Below are 15,073 nucleotides of genomic sequence, written 5' to 3'. Positions count from 1 at the left end.
TGTATCACCAGACTACATCAGAAGCGTTCCGTATAAACCCGCTAGTTTCAAAGGTACAACTCCGCGTAAACACATGGAAACAATTACGCATGTCAGCTCATTTTGCTTCAGTTCTCCAGAAACGGCACACGGGAAAAAGGTAGCTGTCCTGGTAAGATAAAATTATAGAAGACAGTGTATATGACCATTTATTCTACATATCTGTAACAATTGCCCTTGGTCCAAAAAAAAAAAAAATAAAAACTTTAACCACACTCGAGCAAACGAGTGAACAGCACATTCATCCCAAAGGTACTTATGACACGCATCTACTACAACACCGAAGCCAATCTTACTTTGGGGCTGTGTTATCTTCATGGTGCTTTGTTTTAATTATGTTTTCCTGAGCGTTAAATGTATACAAGTTGCGACTGCACACATCTGAATCCAGCTGAGGAATGTCCAGCCTGCCTTCAATTACTCCTCCCGGAAAATTGGGCAAGGCACGCTGGGGGACCTTGCAGGTAGCTAATGGACCAGCGTATTGAGTTCAGCCAGTGTTCTTGAGTACAGTACGTTTGTTCATTGCGGTGTACAGTTCTGACTCAATCTGTTCCTATCGTTTAATTTACTGCCTCGAGAAACTGAAGGCGAAGGGAAACCCAGTAAATTAACAATAAAACGTCTGTCCTCCCATTTCGCATAACCGTTATGTGAGTATGTAGCGCTAAATATCTGTTAGATATGCAATTGTGTGCCCAATTCTACGTGTCTATCCAGGGTCTATGATGGGGATAGTGTAACTGCATAAAGTTACACTTTGACTACACTTAAACTGCTTCACTTTTATTGTAACATAGTAATTTGGAAAAAATACATTGCGAATGAAACATGATAAAAGTTCCGATATAAAGTAGCATTCACTCTGACTAGTGCTTTGTCCACATAAATCCTCCAAAACACTTCTCATCTGAACAGTTCTACGTGCAGTTCAAATGTCGTACGTGCTATGATCGCAAGCGTTCTCTTGGATCCATGCTGTAATGAAGAGATGCCAAATAATTTCACAACGCAGTTTAACTTCCACGGGCCGTTAATCGCAACCAGATGTGTCACACAGGCAACAGTTTATTAACGTTCACTCTGAAGCTCTTCAGAAGAAAGGAGGGAAAGGATTCTAGAGAAAGACAGAGGTGGAAATTTAGCAAGACAATGCATTTACATGATGAAGGCCGATTGCCCAATTTTAGATGCACGCATAAAAATAGGGTTTTTTTGTATCGGTTACCTACCTTTCATTGTGTTTTATAAAGCTGTACGTTTCTACTAGAGATGGGAGTCTTGAAGAGTGTTACTTCTTGATCATTTCTATACCGTTAGCTCAAAAAGGCTCCCCTCGAGCGTACCACTCTGCAGAAAACAAATGTTCCGAAATCGAGCAGGTAGACCTTCCAACTTCCAACGTTTAGCAAAAGACGAGCGCGGCACTAGTTAGATCGCCACCAGCATCCTTTCAAAATCCCATAGTTCCGCCAGAATAGCGTTTGCAGACCGTTTTCTGTTATTGAGCCTGTGGAAAACAATATTCCCGTTTTCTTCTTCTTCGGAAAGCCAGTAGTTTGCAGCACTGAAAAGTGCTGGGTTATTGATGGCTCTCCTTCCAGTGCGCTGGCTACAATCAGAAAACCACAAAAATGTCAAACTAAAGAGGAAGTCCCGAGTCTGCAGGCTTTCGGCTGAACCACGTGTTTTTTACATCTGTATGATCCCCCTGGTCTCCGCTTCTTAAAGGGGAAAAGGTGAAGATTCCTGAAAGTGTAAACCCCAGGACGCCAAGGGACCGCGGGGCCGGAGATGAGATTAGATTACTGGTTCGATGGAGCTTTCGTCCTTCTGGTGAAAAATCTGGGATTCATTATCTTAACTTTTTTACAGAGTCGGGGGGCTGAAACGCGTCACAACGCTAATTTCTGGCAAAAAAAAAAAAAAAAAAAATCCAGGGACAGTGCATTATTTTATGTTTTAAGGAATCCACACATATGGCAAAATTGTACGAGGACAATCTAACTGTACCCCATCTTTTCCCACCATACCTTCTGCAACTGCACGGAAGTAGACAGGCTACTAGAACCATCGATTTTTATTTTATTCCTTTTTTTTTTTTTTAGAAATGTCTTAAGTTTAAATCAACAACATGTTAATTGCATTTTTCCATAAGTGAGTGAGTGAGCACATGTATGGCAGAATAATATTCCCTAAAGTTGCATTTAAAGTCACTTTACTTCCCATTTATTAATTTCCCTTAAATGAGTTACTACAGCAGCTGTTGTTCAATGTTGTAGTACCAAAAGTAAATGATTATTATTCTGGTGTGCCACACATTAGGGCAATAACCCCAGATCAGTGAAAGCAATGTCTACCTTAATCAGGACTCTGTGTTTTGCCTATTACTGGAACTAAGGGCCACAAGAACTAATGTGAAATCTAATAAATAAATTATATTTAGATGTCAGGTTCTAATATTATATGCAATATACGCAAAATATTCTGCCACTGATCGGCACTTGACCTAAGTAAACAACCAGTTGCGCAAATAACAACTGAATGAAAGAAGACCTTTTTTTGACTGTTGCAGCATGAATCCTACACTGCTGGGCATTCAGCACTGAACTTTTTCCCATTTGTTTTTCTACTGAGCTTGTTTCACTCACTCTTAAAAGTAATCAGAAGCCGTTGAACTCCAGACAATGTCAGGAGAATCAGGTTCGGACATTGTCCAGAGCTGCCCTTTCACACATGTAGCATACAACAGGAGATTGTCTGTGTCAGATGCGTTCTCACCTAGTGGAAATACTCTGTTTGGTTTAGGCGAGGGGTAGTGTCTGGGTAGAGCGCGCAGGAGGCAGGACATGACGCAAAAAGTATGCTTCAGAAATCGCAGTGGCTGTACGTATTTGAAACCGCCTACTGCATACTGTGGACTACACAAGTATATACTGTATACTCAGTGTTGGGAAGGTTACTTTTGAAATGTAATAAGTTACAGATTACTAGTTACCTTGTTAAAAATGTAATAAGTAACTATTTTAATTACTTCATCAAAGTAATGTAACTTATTACATTTGATTACTTTTTGATTACTCTTCTAACAAATGTTTTAAATTGGGCAATAAAGCTAAAAAGTCCTAAAAACCTAAAGTTAAACCAGGCAGTGTAAACCTCACAATAGTACTCAACACTGATTACTGTCAAACTTTTAATAAAAGTTCTTCAATATGACTTGACTTAAGACTGGAATGTTTTCATTTTACAGCACAACCACCTAAACCAATCACAAGTGTGTAGATCACAAACAAACAGGGCAAACTGGCAACAACTACCATGGTGTGCCCAACAAAAAGCCCAGTATGCATAGTTAGGACCATTAATTTAGTCTGTTGGTGCCCTGTCGAAACTTCACAACCAATGGGGCGGGAGATAGGCTACTTTATTTTATGTGACTGATTGCGGTTACATTAACTTACTTGTAGATTTTTCCTCACGTTTGACATCTAGCATTTCATTGCTGACAGCATTTTCACCGCTGCTAAAAAGCTTTACACTGTACAGTAATGTTAGAGCCCTTTTCTGACTTAAGAAGGAAAATACTGCTGAATTTCCAGCACTGAAAGGCGTTCTTGTCCGACGACATGGCCACCCGCCTCGGCGTGGTCGGTTGGTCGCAAGAATGGCAGACTTAGATTGCTTAGAGAGCAATGCGCATTGATTTGATTTGCAGACGAGAGGCGGTGCAAATTCAAACAAGACTACAAGAGATAAAAAACAAAGCTCAAAATTTGAGCGCATACTGCCAAATGAATGGAACCTGTCTAGACATAGAGATAGCTCCTTGTAAGCCATCCTACCCTTGATAGTGTTGCACTCAAAGGCCCTGTTTACAGTTGGTTTTAAAATGCGTCTCGGGTGATCGGATCACAAGTGGACAGGGCTAAATACGACCACGCTAAGTGTAAACGACCACCAAGACGCATTGTGATCCGATCACTCAGACCACTTGCCGAGGTGGTCTTTTGTCCCGCGTTGTCCGGAAATATACCAAAAGGTGTGTTTTAACCTAACGCGAAGCGAAATTTACGAGCAACGCGAATGCATGAAAAGTCAATGGCAGGAGGCGAATGGGTGGAGTTAGTCGCGGCGAAACTGAGAGCGACACGAAATGGACGAAATGAGCGTTCGCTTGAGTTAAAAAAAATGTTCAACTCCAGCGAAAATTTCGCCTGGTAGGGCTACAAACCACGCCCCCTTTCCACTTTGCCTTTCCCAGCTTGCTAGGAGCAAAATGCTTGCTGTGACGTGGCGCTTGTTCATTTTTCAGGCAAGCGATCAAACCCTTGCGAGGATCGCGTTCGGTTAAAACACACCTAAAAGAAGCCACTCCTGCACGGCGAAAAGATGCAAAGCAACAGAATGAATGTTATATTCTACATATAAGCTTTTTACTGAAAAGAAGGTATTCGGATGTGATTACTTTGAAATCACAAACATTTGGATTAGTAACTGTAATTTAATTACATATTTTTTTCTCAGTAACTGTAACGGATGACAATTACATTTAATTTGTAATTTAATTATGTAACGCCGTTACATGTCGCTAGTTACTCCCCAACAGTGTGCACCAACTGCATGCTATTTTTCAGTGTAGTACCCAGTATGTGACCATTAATGATTACATTTGTAGTATGTTACATTGTCGCGTGAAATCATTGCGAGTTTAGAAACGTCCAGATTTCATCGTGGTAGTTTCCAGTTAGATGCAACTTGCATTCTCACAAGTGAAAAGTATTGACAATCTCACGAAAAGTATTTGCGAGTTGAAGTATTTTCAGGTTTTTCTTCCAGTTTTGCGCCAGTTTTATGTTGATTGAAACATAAAATTCATTTAATTATTGATACATATCATGAGTATTGCTACTAGAATTCATTTTCATACCTGACATAGATACTGGATTTGTCTTGTCTTTTTAATTTTTTTTTTTTTTTTTTTTTTGAGAATAATTGTTTAAGGATCCTAACAGCAGCCTACTTGCATTTTACTATATCATACAAAATCACATCACTGTGGACTGGAAGTATACACATGCCGATGGCCCCACTCAGCCCATAAAATAGATATTTATGGAACAAGACCTATCCCTCTGGAAAACTGTGAAGACTTATTACCTTTCACGAACTTACAATTAATATGTTCCCTCAGACAACTTGTTAGTAGACATTTGCCTTGATACACAGAACTGCCTGTTGCGCCTAGAAACAGTGATGGGTGATAGAATTTACAGTAGTGTGCTTATGGAATTCCTTTCTTCCCTTTCTTTCTTTGACACTTAAAAGAGTTTTAAGAGGGTAACCAGTGTCTGGCAGTAACTTTCCACAAACTTGTGTTAGTGGTTATGTCAACTTAAAATGTAGCATTTTCTCTCACCAACAAGTCAAAATCCCCAACTTCAAAATACGCAAAAGGGCAAACTGTCTAAAAACAAAATGTGCATTATAATGATCTCCCTTAATAGTCCCTAATGAAGAAATATAAATTCTACTCCTCAGTAAGATGTCAGTTGCAGTGAACTCAACTGAGACTAAAACAGTGCAGATTATGGAAAAATTGTCCTCAACAGTGCCAGTTCCAGATCTCAGATAACACTATCCTGGTGGGCCAGTGATCTCTAGAGTTCCTCAGAAACAGGCCATTGATCAGAGAATGAATGTGCCCTGAGGCAACTCTAGATCAAGATCAGAGCCCTCTGTGGTTCATTAGGATCTCAGGATCACCATCATTGCTATTTGCAAACGTGTCAACCAATATAATTCCATAGGATGGATTTTACAGCCATCACAGTCCTGGCTCCTTCCAAAAACCAAAAGCCTCTTACATCATCCAGGGCATCCAGCATTTCAGATGTCACTGCACAGGTCTGTCCCGCCACTCACCATGTAAACTGCAGTCTACTCCTACCGTGACGGCTTGCAAGCTGGTCCATTGGCAAACATTCAGACACAATCGGATTTTACAAAAGTATCGGCTTAAACCTCCTAACCAAAAAAAATAAATAAAATAAAACACTAGAAAGATTCCATTCTCACCTGCTGTGAAATCCCTTGAGCCTTAAGGTGAGATGGAGCCAAAAAAACACTCTCCTTCTCCCCAAAAAAGCTTTCTTCCAATGACCTACTTCATAGCCCACACCACTTTTAGAGGGTTCTTCATTGTCACAATTGTGTGTGCATAAGGTTCCAGAGCTGGCTGCATATATTTGTAGAATCACGGCATCTTTACCTGACTGATGTAAAAGTGTTATTTTATTGTTCATCGTAATTGAAACTAGATCTTGGCATTAAGCTTCAGCATTGGGGATCACCTTGGAATGATACGAAACAGCTGTGTCCCAAGTTATCTTTGGGCTAGGCTATTGATGTTTCAGATTTAGGGGTCGAGACCCCATTTTCTGGGTCGGGCCTTTCAACAGAGGTTTCACATTAACCTGGCCGATTTTGCAAATTAGAAACTCAAGGGTGACTGCGAATACCCAAACAGAAGAGGAATAGAAACACGTTTGGTTAAAATGCCAGATGATGCACACAGACAGCCCACATCTAGAAGCACTCACATTGTACCAGTGCAGCATTGTTGTCGCTCAGACGCATGCTGGAAATGCGTGCTGTCAGTAGGGCGTGAAAGCATGTGCACAATGACGCACGGAGCGGAACTTTCATTGATCGGGTTAGGGAACACGCACAGATGCCAGCAGAGGTCAGCATGTCAGCAGCGAGGCAGTGGTCTGGTGAGGCGTGCAGGCACTGATTAAAAGCCCCTGTCACTGTGTTTGTGGAACAGGGCAAGGTGTTTGGCAGCTGGTGTGAGGAGCTTAATGTGCGGGGTATTACTTTAGGAGGTGAGGCCGTAGGTGAATGTGTGGACAGCCTGCCCTGGACTCTTTGAAGAAAACTGCTAATAATCTTTTGTCTATTTTTCATTCTGAGAATGTTTCTTTTGTTCTTATTCCAGTTTAAATGTCTACCAAATCAACCCCCCTCCCCCCCCACTTCCCCACCAGTGATGTAATGCCTTTGAATGCCTCTGAATGCTTCCTCTGTCTTGTCTTTGTTATTCTGTGTTGAAGACAAATTTTCCCAAGGGGACGTCATATTCATTCATTCATTTATGATTTGCTTTTATAGGGGATTGTGCTGGTTGACTTGCAACTCATTTCACAGGCACACACACAGACATAGAAATTAAACCAAGGGAATACTCACACAGAACATATGGCTTCTGCAATGATAAATGGTGATAAATGGCTGGTATGGCCAATAAACTCTACTCAGAGAATGACACAAGGTGTTTTTTAATATAAGAGGACCTCTCAGATCTATAAAACTTGTCAGTAGTAACAGAAAAGTGCCACTCCTCAGTGCTAGCCTTGGCTTCAGGGAACACACCGGAAGGATGGAAGAGGGACAGTGTGTTCATTCACTTTCAGATACCTGAGAGTGGTACTGACTTTTGCACTGAGGTGCTGATTGTTGGATTAAAGGTCACAATAAGGCAAATAACATAATAGGATCCCTGCTGAGCAGTCAAGTATAAATAGAATGATCCCCTCTAAAGACAACAGTCCTCAGGCTGACCTGACCACTGTGTCTTGTGCTACTGCAGTGACGGCAGAATTTAACACATCTCTGGTGAGTGTAACTATGTCTTTATGATTCTGTGGTTGTTCTTAGTGATCAGAATCAGTGGCATTTTATTTTTAATTTATGTTATTTCATGTTATGTATGTTATATGTGTTTTTAGAGTTGTTATAGTCATCATAGTACGTGAAAGTATGTTTTGTTCTAGATTATTCTTACATAGCAAGAATATCTACTTTAGTAATCTGTTTTGATGTTTATATCACATCAGAGCACTGTTTTGATGTTACAATCACATCAGAACAATTAACATCTTTATAGTCCGTGAACCCTTTATTTATGTTGAAATGTTTTATGAATGACATTAAAACAGGAAAAGTAGCACATTTCTGGCAGAAATAAACAAAAACTGTCTAACAAAAAAAAAATATTTAGAATGTACAATTTAAGTTTTAGAAGGTGTCATTTATGTAAATGTAAAAGGGGTTTCTTGTTATTAGAAGAATAGTGTGAGGTTTCATTAAACCATCAGCTAAGCAAGTCAATATATAAATCTTATTGATTTAATGAACTTTGTGTAATAGACTTATGCATTTCAAAAGAAACTCGTTAGGAGGTCAATAAAAATTGTAACGCTGTCTCTCTATTACAAATAACCAGTGGGAAACAGATATCTACAGCCCTTTTCCATGGGTTGGGGCAGCGCCATTCTCTTTACAGCATGTGGGCTTATGTAATACATAGCGGACTGTAATGCCTATGAAAGCAGTCTACCAATGTATACCAGTTAAGTAAACAACGGTGTAAATTTAGGGATTAGGCTTTGAAATGGCTTAAGACAGGGTGTTTTGACTTGAACTTGAATTCAGTTCTTTTCATGGTGTACCTCTGTGGTGCTGGACCAGCAGATGGTCTGAAACAAGGCAGGGAGAAGTGCTGAGGAATTGAGGCCTTAAGGCGGCTTAGACCGGCCTACAGCATCTGCCTGAACACATAACAGCCTCACATAGCTGTTTCTTGTTTAAATGTCTGTGATATAATGACTGTGATATTCTAACATAGTGACATTATGTGTGATAGCAGCCTAATAACACATTATAAGAACAGATTATTATTACACAGAACAGACTGCAGTATATCTGAGTGCAACAGTTATGTGCACTGTGTGACAATGTAACCTGTGTAACTGCAAGATATCTACTGTATAAGAACAATTTATTCCTCAAAGTTCCATCTCACTTTGTGTATGTGCTTCATGTTGTGTATCCATTGTGGATTTGCATGTACATTACAATGAATGCTTGAATATTGACAAATGCATTACAGAAATTTTACAGGGGCATAATTATATATGTGAAACCGTAACATATCTCAAATTTACTATAGGAACAATTTTAAGACACTAGATTTAGAAAATGCTGCAATTTATAGGAGAATCCAGGATTTATTGCTCTCCTGCCAATGCATGTGCTTTCTTGTCTAGTTGAAATGTAGCACCCCCCTCTGGTTCACCACTGAACACTCCTCAACTACCACTGCTTGGCACTGTTGCTAGATCGTAAATCCTCTTAGCCATAGAGATTAAGAGAGATTGAAACATCTATGCAAATCTGTTACAATTGGGGTATTTTCCAGAGAGGTGACTGAAAGGATAACTTGTTTACAACCAATTGTTACAAGCCTTATCAGAAGGACTTTTTGAAGGCATATATCTTCAATATTTGTAAGAAATGGAAACTGAACAAAGTAATCTTATCCTCTCAACTTCATAATTGATATGAGCTTATACTAAACATCCCCTCATGTTGACAAATAAATCAAATAAAGAAATGTTTAAGAGTACGATAAACTATTGTGCTAATTCTAAACAGGAAAAAATCTATATAAATGCATAACACAATTTTCTTTTATTTCAGACTGTTTCCTTAAAGTCTGTGACACAAAGGCCTGAAAATATGAGGGCCTTCCTGGTGTTCGTAGTTTTGGTGGCATCCCTCATCTCACAAAGTGTTCCTGCGACACTCACTATAGGACTGCCAGAGGACACACTTAAACGTGAGTTGGCTTCATTGTTAAATGAAACTCAATCTGTTTTCCATTCAGACAGTGTTTTCCATTCATGCGCCCCAAAAATACAGAAAAAAGGGTGACTGTAAGATTTCATATTTCTGTATTCTTACCTCACAAACCCGTGTTCACAATTCCACAGCCCAAACGTGCTTGAAAATGCTTCCCCATCTTATTAAAAAATATAATGTAAAAGTTAAGCATGATGTCAGTTTCATAACTGTGACCTTGTATGCAAGTGAACCTTGGGCTGTGTCATGAAAAGCAAGCACCTCTGCTTGTAGATCCCTTTAAACAAATTAAAATGAAACCAGTGCGAGAATGTACAGTGATGTCCTTGCTGTTGGTCTCTGGCTTAGAGCTGTCCCTGGATGGAGAGAAGTATGTGGATGAGGAGATGAAGAGGGCGCTGTTCGGCGTGAAGCAGATGAAGGAACTCATGGAGAAGAACGAGCAAAAGCACCTGCACCTCATGAGGTCCTTGAAACACAGCAGTGATAAGAAAAAGGTCAGGCGGGTCAACCATCCAACACAGAGCAGGACAGACAGCATGACCACTGTTTAACTGACTTAAAAGATACATACACCACACTAAAAACCTAGTTATTACTTCTTATGGTAATATACACATGAACCCTTCACACCACTCTCACCACACCACTTCACATGATTCACAAAATAAAGCACATAGAAATATAAATCGAAATGACAATCCATCTCATATGCTCTCACCCTGTATATGAGGTTGCCTATACCAATCAACAGTATGCACTGCACATACACCTGGGAGCAAATACGGTCTCAGTAAAGTCTAAAAGTCTTCATTGTTAAAAAACTCTTTCTTACCTTTTCTTGCTTCAGCCAGTGATAGCTGTGCCCAGTGTCCCAAAAAGAGAGAGAGCTGAGGGAATAATGAAAATATTCCACATTAATTTGCTTTTTAAGACTGTGACAGCGCTAGGTGGGGATAAGTCTTTCCTTTGCATTAACTCCTCCTCAATACAAGGGTAGAAGGGAGCAACAGAACAGCTCAAGGAGGGCTGAAGATCAGAATCGCAGTGTGTAGAGCACTGGACTACAGCTCCCATCAGTACCTGTGTATGGCCATGTGTATCAGATGTGAAAGAATGAGTGAGGTTCGATGTTCTCTTTGTTCACCTAAATTCTGATGGCCAACTCCATTACCAGTTGAGCTAAAGGCAATTTGCCTCTAATTTCATTGGCAACAACCCGGCTAACCAAGTCTCACCGCCGAAAGCACTCTGCTACCTGCTACCCTACTGGCTTCACGCAGGACTCACACAAGCTACTAATTTCACCTTTGCTACACATGCAACATTCAACTGGGTAATTTAACTCTGGACGTATTCTGTTACCAGGGGGCAATGGAGCTTGCAAGGGAGGTGGAGCAGAAGCTTGGGGAGGCTGAGGAGGAGTGCAGGGATGCCCTGAAGACCTCCTGGGAGGAGTGCAGGCCCTGCCTGGAGGACGCTTGCAAGACCTTCTACACATCCACCTGCCGGCGCGGCTTCTCCTCCTTCTCCTTTAAGGTGAGCATTCAGACAGTGCCGCCCTGCTGTGCGTTTTGATGACCTGAATGTCCTCGTTCAGGTCCTCGCATGGATCTAATGGTTTAATGTGCTTGTATCTATTGCAGCTAGCTTTTATCTTTAGCAGCTAGCTTGTTCCATGTCTGGCGAACTATTGAAACCTGGTCATGTAGCACTTCTAATGTTGTTGACTCCTAATATGGCTTTTTGCTTGTGTTGTACTCTGCCTCACTTGTAAGTCGCTTTGGATGAAAGTGTCTGCCAAATGAATAAATGTAAATGTAAATGAATGTGTCTAGTATATTTTTTCCATAACAAGAATGTGCTACAAAGTGAAACGGTTACTATTGTGATTAAAGCAGATCACATCACTAACCTACTTAGCCTACCTGCCCTTCTGTCAGGTGGAGGAGTTCTTCCGCAAGTCCTTACAGTTCCAGTCCGATGAGAACCAGGACCTGATATACAACCAGAACTCGGAGAACCTGGACACAGAGCTGTTGCAGGTGGAGGACACCTTCAGTCGGCTGCAGCGCAAAGTCAGCGCCCTGTACGAAACAAGCCTGGCGCTGATCACCAAGATGCACAAGGAGTTCGATGCCGCCTTCCGGGCGGCCTTCACCGCCAACCTGCGGCCCAAACCCCTCTCTCCGCCCCGGGAGGCCCTGGACTTGGGCTTCCTGCAGGGCATTGGGCTGGATGACGTCCTGGACTCCTTCTTTGACTTCGGGAAGAGCGTTTTCGAGGAGTTCAGCTCTGTGATCACGGAGGTCTTTGACGACATACATGATGCTGTGCAAGAGGAGGCGGAGCTGCAAAAAGGTACCCCTGCATTTAGATGAAGTGTGTATATCAATCATAACAAATATCAGTAGCTGTCTTACAGGCATTTGTGTAGGATTTACTGTCATTTTTTATACTGCTTACTTAAAAAAATCTCAGTTTTACCCCCAGGGAGATAATGTAAATGATATGCATAATAATATGAAATAATATAATCTGTTAATAATATAATCAACATAATCTCAGTCCCTTTCACAAACTACTACACACTAACAAAGGTCCTTCTTCCTTATCTCACCTCACAGAGAAAGATTCATTTCCTAGGTGGGTCCCACAGCAAAGTAAGAAACTGTGCAGAGATCTGCGCAGACAGACGTCCGAGTGCTGGCAGCTGCAGAGCCGCTGTGAATCCTGCCAGGGAACTATGACTAAAGGTAGGAATGCACAGTATTGATCAGTAAATGAATATTCAACACGATATGTGGAAATTCAGAGGATACCAGCTGATGGATTGTTTCCTGTTTGTCAATGTACTCAAAAAAGCCCCACAGCTAGAAGTTTCAAATCACTACCTGACTGAATCTACTGTATGTGACATAATGGAGAATAAAGAGAGGAGCAGACACAAACCCTGCAGTATCTGACAGCCTGTCCTTCTATATCAAACAAAGCCCATTACATTGTATGTCAGCAGAATGTATTAAACAATGTAATATGGTATGGGAGTGTTGTTAGCCTGGTCTGACACTGTTGCTTATTTAACTTGAATGGATACACTTATGATCCGTTGTGTTGGAAGTCACTCTGGATGAGAGCGTCTGCTAAATGCATGTAATGTAATGTAATGCGTTGCTTCAGAACACTTAACATATTTGCATCAGGGAGCAGATAAAAATCACTGCAGCTCCCTCTGCTGATCTGCCCTAGAGTGTCCCAGCGTGAGGGAGCTGCACAAGGAACTGAATGAGGTCTCCGAGCTGCTCAACATCTCCAGCCAGCAATACCAGGAGGTCCTGCAGGTGGTGCAGCGTCACATGGACGACACTGTCGGCTGGCTGAGCGACATGGCAGCCAAGTTCAGCTGGGTCGCAGAGCTCGGCAACAGCACGGTGGTTCCTGAGAGCATCTTCAGTATCGCTGCTGTACGTTGCTTTGGTCCTTGTCTTTTCCTCAGTGATCTTCACATACAAACACTGTGTTTTCCACACTCCGTTTATGCAGTGGACACACTGTGAAGAAGCAATATTGTAATTGCACTGCTACAGACAGCTAGTGACGCTTGGTAATGATGTTTGTGGTACTGATGATTAGGATGATACTTGTGTGGCTAATGATGATGGTGCTAGTGATAATAATCATTACTATTTCATGACACTTGAGCACAGCACTCTTGGGGTATGTGTGTGAAGTATTCCCCCCATTTAAACATTTATTATAATCATTATTATTAAAAATGATTATCGTGGGTAGCAGTGTAGCATAGTGGTAAGGAGCAGGACTTCTAACCAAAAGGTTGCCGGTTTGATTCTGCATTGGGGCACTGCTGTTGTACCCTTGGGTGAGGTACTTACCAAAGAATTGCCTCAGTAAATATCCAGCTGTATAACTGGGTAACATCTAAAAATTGTAACCTTTGTTCAGACTCTACGCTCTGGATAAGAGTGTCTCCTAAGTGTAATGATGAGGGTGACGTCATTTTCATGCTTACCTTTTCTCAGGTGGTGCCACACAAAGAAGGCGGTGACGATGGCTCTGCGCTACACACCACTGTGGAGGTCAACATTCTGAACTCTCCCACATTCACCCTCAAAGTTCCCGCTGAACTGGAGCTCCAGGACCCTGCCTTCATTCATTATGTGGCCCAGGAGGCCCTGGGAATGTATAAACAGATGGTGAGGTAAGCTGTGACTTGAACACAAACAAATTAGGTTGGCCTGTATTAATTAAATGATCAACCTGCCTTAGAGGTAACAGACACTGTTGCTGGCTTGGATTTAGCTTTACCTCAACATGGAAAAGGGTTATGTCACAGTGCCATGCACTTCATTCTCGAGAGTAAGTGCGTTTACTGTCATTTTCTTGAATGGGGAGCTAGGATTTTTCTTCAGTCTTGCACATGCACTCCATAAATAAACAGTCCAGCAATCTATTATATAAATATTTGCATTACTTCTGCAAATAGACTCATCAGCATGGGATTTCCACAACATATTTTTCTAATAACGTGTGTACCTATGTACCGTAGTCACAACTATGTACTGTAGGTACAACTGGAGTTATATATTTCAACAGTTTTCTTATTATGGTGCTGTCTTAGGAGTTATGAAAGGATTCATTTCGCCAGTGCCAGTGGAGTTGGCCATAGGCCTTTGTGGTTCAGGAGAAGGCTCAGTTTCATCAGATAACCCACACGGAGCTCAGGGTGGTCAACGCAGGTGGCACATGTAGATCTCAATCCTGTGGCATTTGATCTGTCTATAAGATAGGTCTCTTCTCTTTGCAGCAATGATGTGGCCTGAAGAAGCATTGGGTGGAAAGCTACTCTCGACTTCTGGCACAAGGAATACGGGATCAAATTAAATTTTACTGTTGTGCATATGTACATGAATTTCTAGTTAGTTTATAGACCCTGTATTTATTTTCCTGTAATGTTTTAATTGATATCCTAGCACCTGCTTCTTGAGTTACTTGCAGTTTATTTTACATATTGTATCTCAATGTGTTTTGGATTCTGTGATATAGTGACTATGATGTATGGTAGTATACTTAGCCTTTCTAGTCAGGTTGCACAAGTTAACTCGTGGTAGGGCTTGAATAGAGTTGGTCTGGGAGTGTTGTTAGCTTGGTCTGACACTGTTGCTCATTCAACTTGAATGGATACACTTCTGTTCTTTTGTGCTGGGAGTGGCTCTGGATAAGAGCGTCTGCTAAATGATTGCAATGTAATGTAATGTAATGTAATGTAACTTGCCTCTTTTATTTATTAAGTGATGGATTTTTCAAGTGT

At 41.2% G+C, this 15,073-nt stretch overlaps 2 protein-coding genes across 2 annotated transcripts in view; one reads left to right on the top strand and one right to left on the bottom strand.

The window, feature by feature from the left end:
* The window catches only part of colec12 (collectin sub-family member 12), a 53,244-nt gene extending 51,563 nt beyond the window's left edge, over nucleotides 1-1,681 (bottom strand). Inside the window, exon 1 of the mRNA XM_036520713.1 lies at nucleotides 1,272-1,681. Within this exon, the coding sequence (XP_036376606.1) occupies nucleotides 1,272-1,278 (7 nt within the window). The 5' untranslated portion in view covers nucleotides 1,279-1,681. The remainder of the gene's footprint in view (nucleotides 1-1,271) is intronic.
* Nucleotides 1,682-9,989: 8,308 nt separating this feature from the next.
* On the top strand, nucleotides 9,990-14,637 carry LOC118773754 (clusterin-like protein 1). Its single transcript, XM_036522822.1, is given in 7 exon segments — nucleotides 9,990-10,241; nucleotides 11,113-11,283; nucleotides 11,688-12,128; nucleotides 12,404-12,500; nucleotides 12,994-13,208; nucleotides 13,785-13,963; nucleotides 14,570-14,637. Coding segments are annotated over 7 exon segments (1,323 nt in total). The 5' UTR covers nucleotides 9,990-10,037; the 3' UTR covers nucleotides 14,586-14,637.
* The last annotated feature ends 436 nt before the right edge of the window (nucleotides 14,638-15,073 follow it).

This window comes from Megalops cyprinoides, chromosome 2 (assembly GCF_013368585.1).
Source record: "Megalops cyprinoides isolate fMegCyp1 chromosome 2, fMegCyp1.pri, whole genome shotgun sequence".
NCBI classification, from domain to species: Eukaryota; Metazoa; Chordata; class Actinopteri; order Elopiformes; family Megalopidae; genus Megalops; species Megalops cyprinoides.
This window is presented reverse-complemented; position numbering and strand designations above follow the sequence as displayed.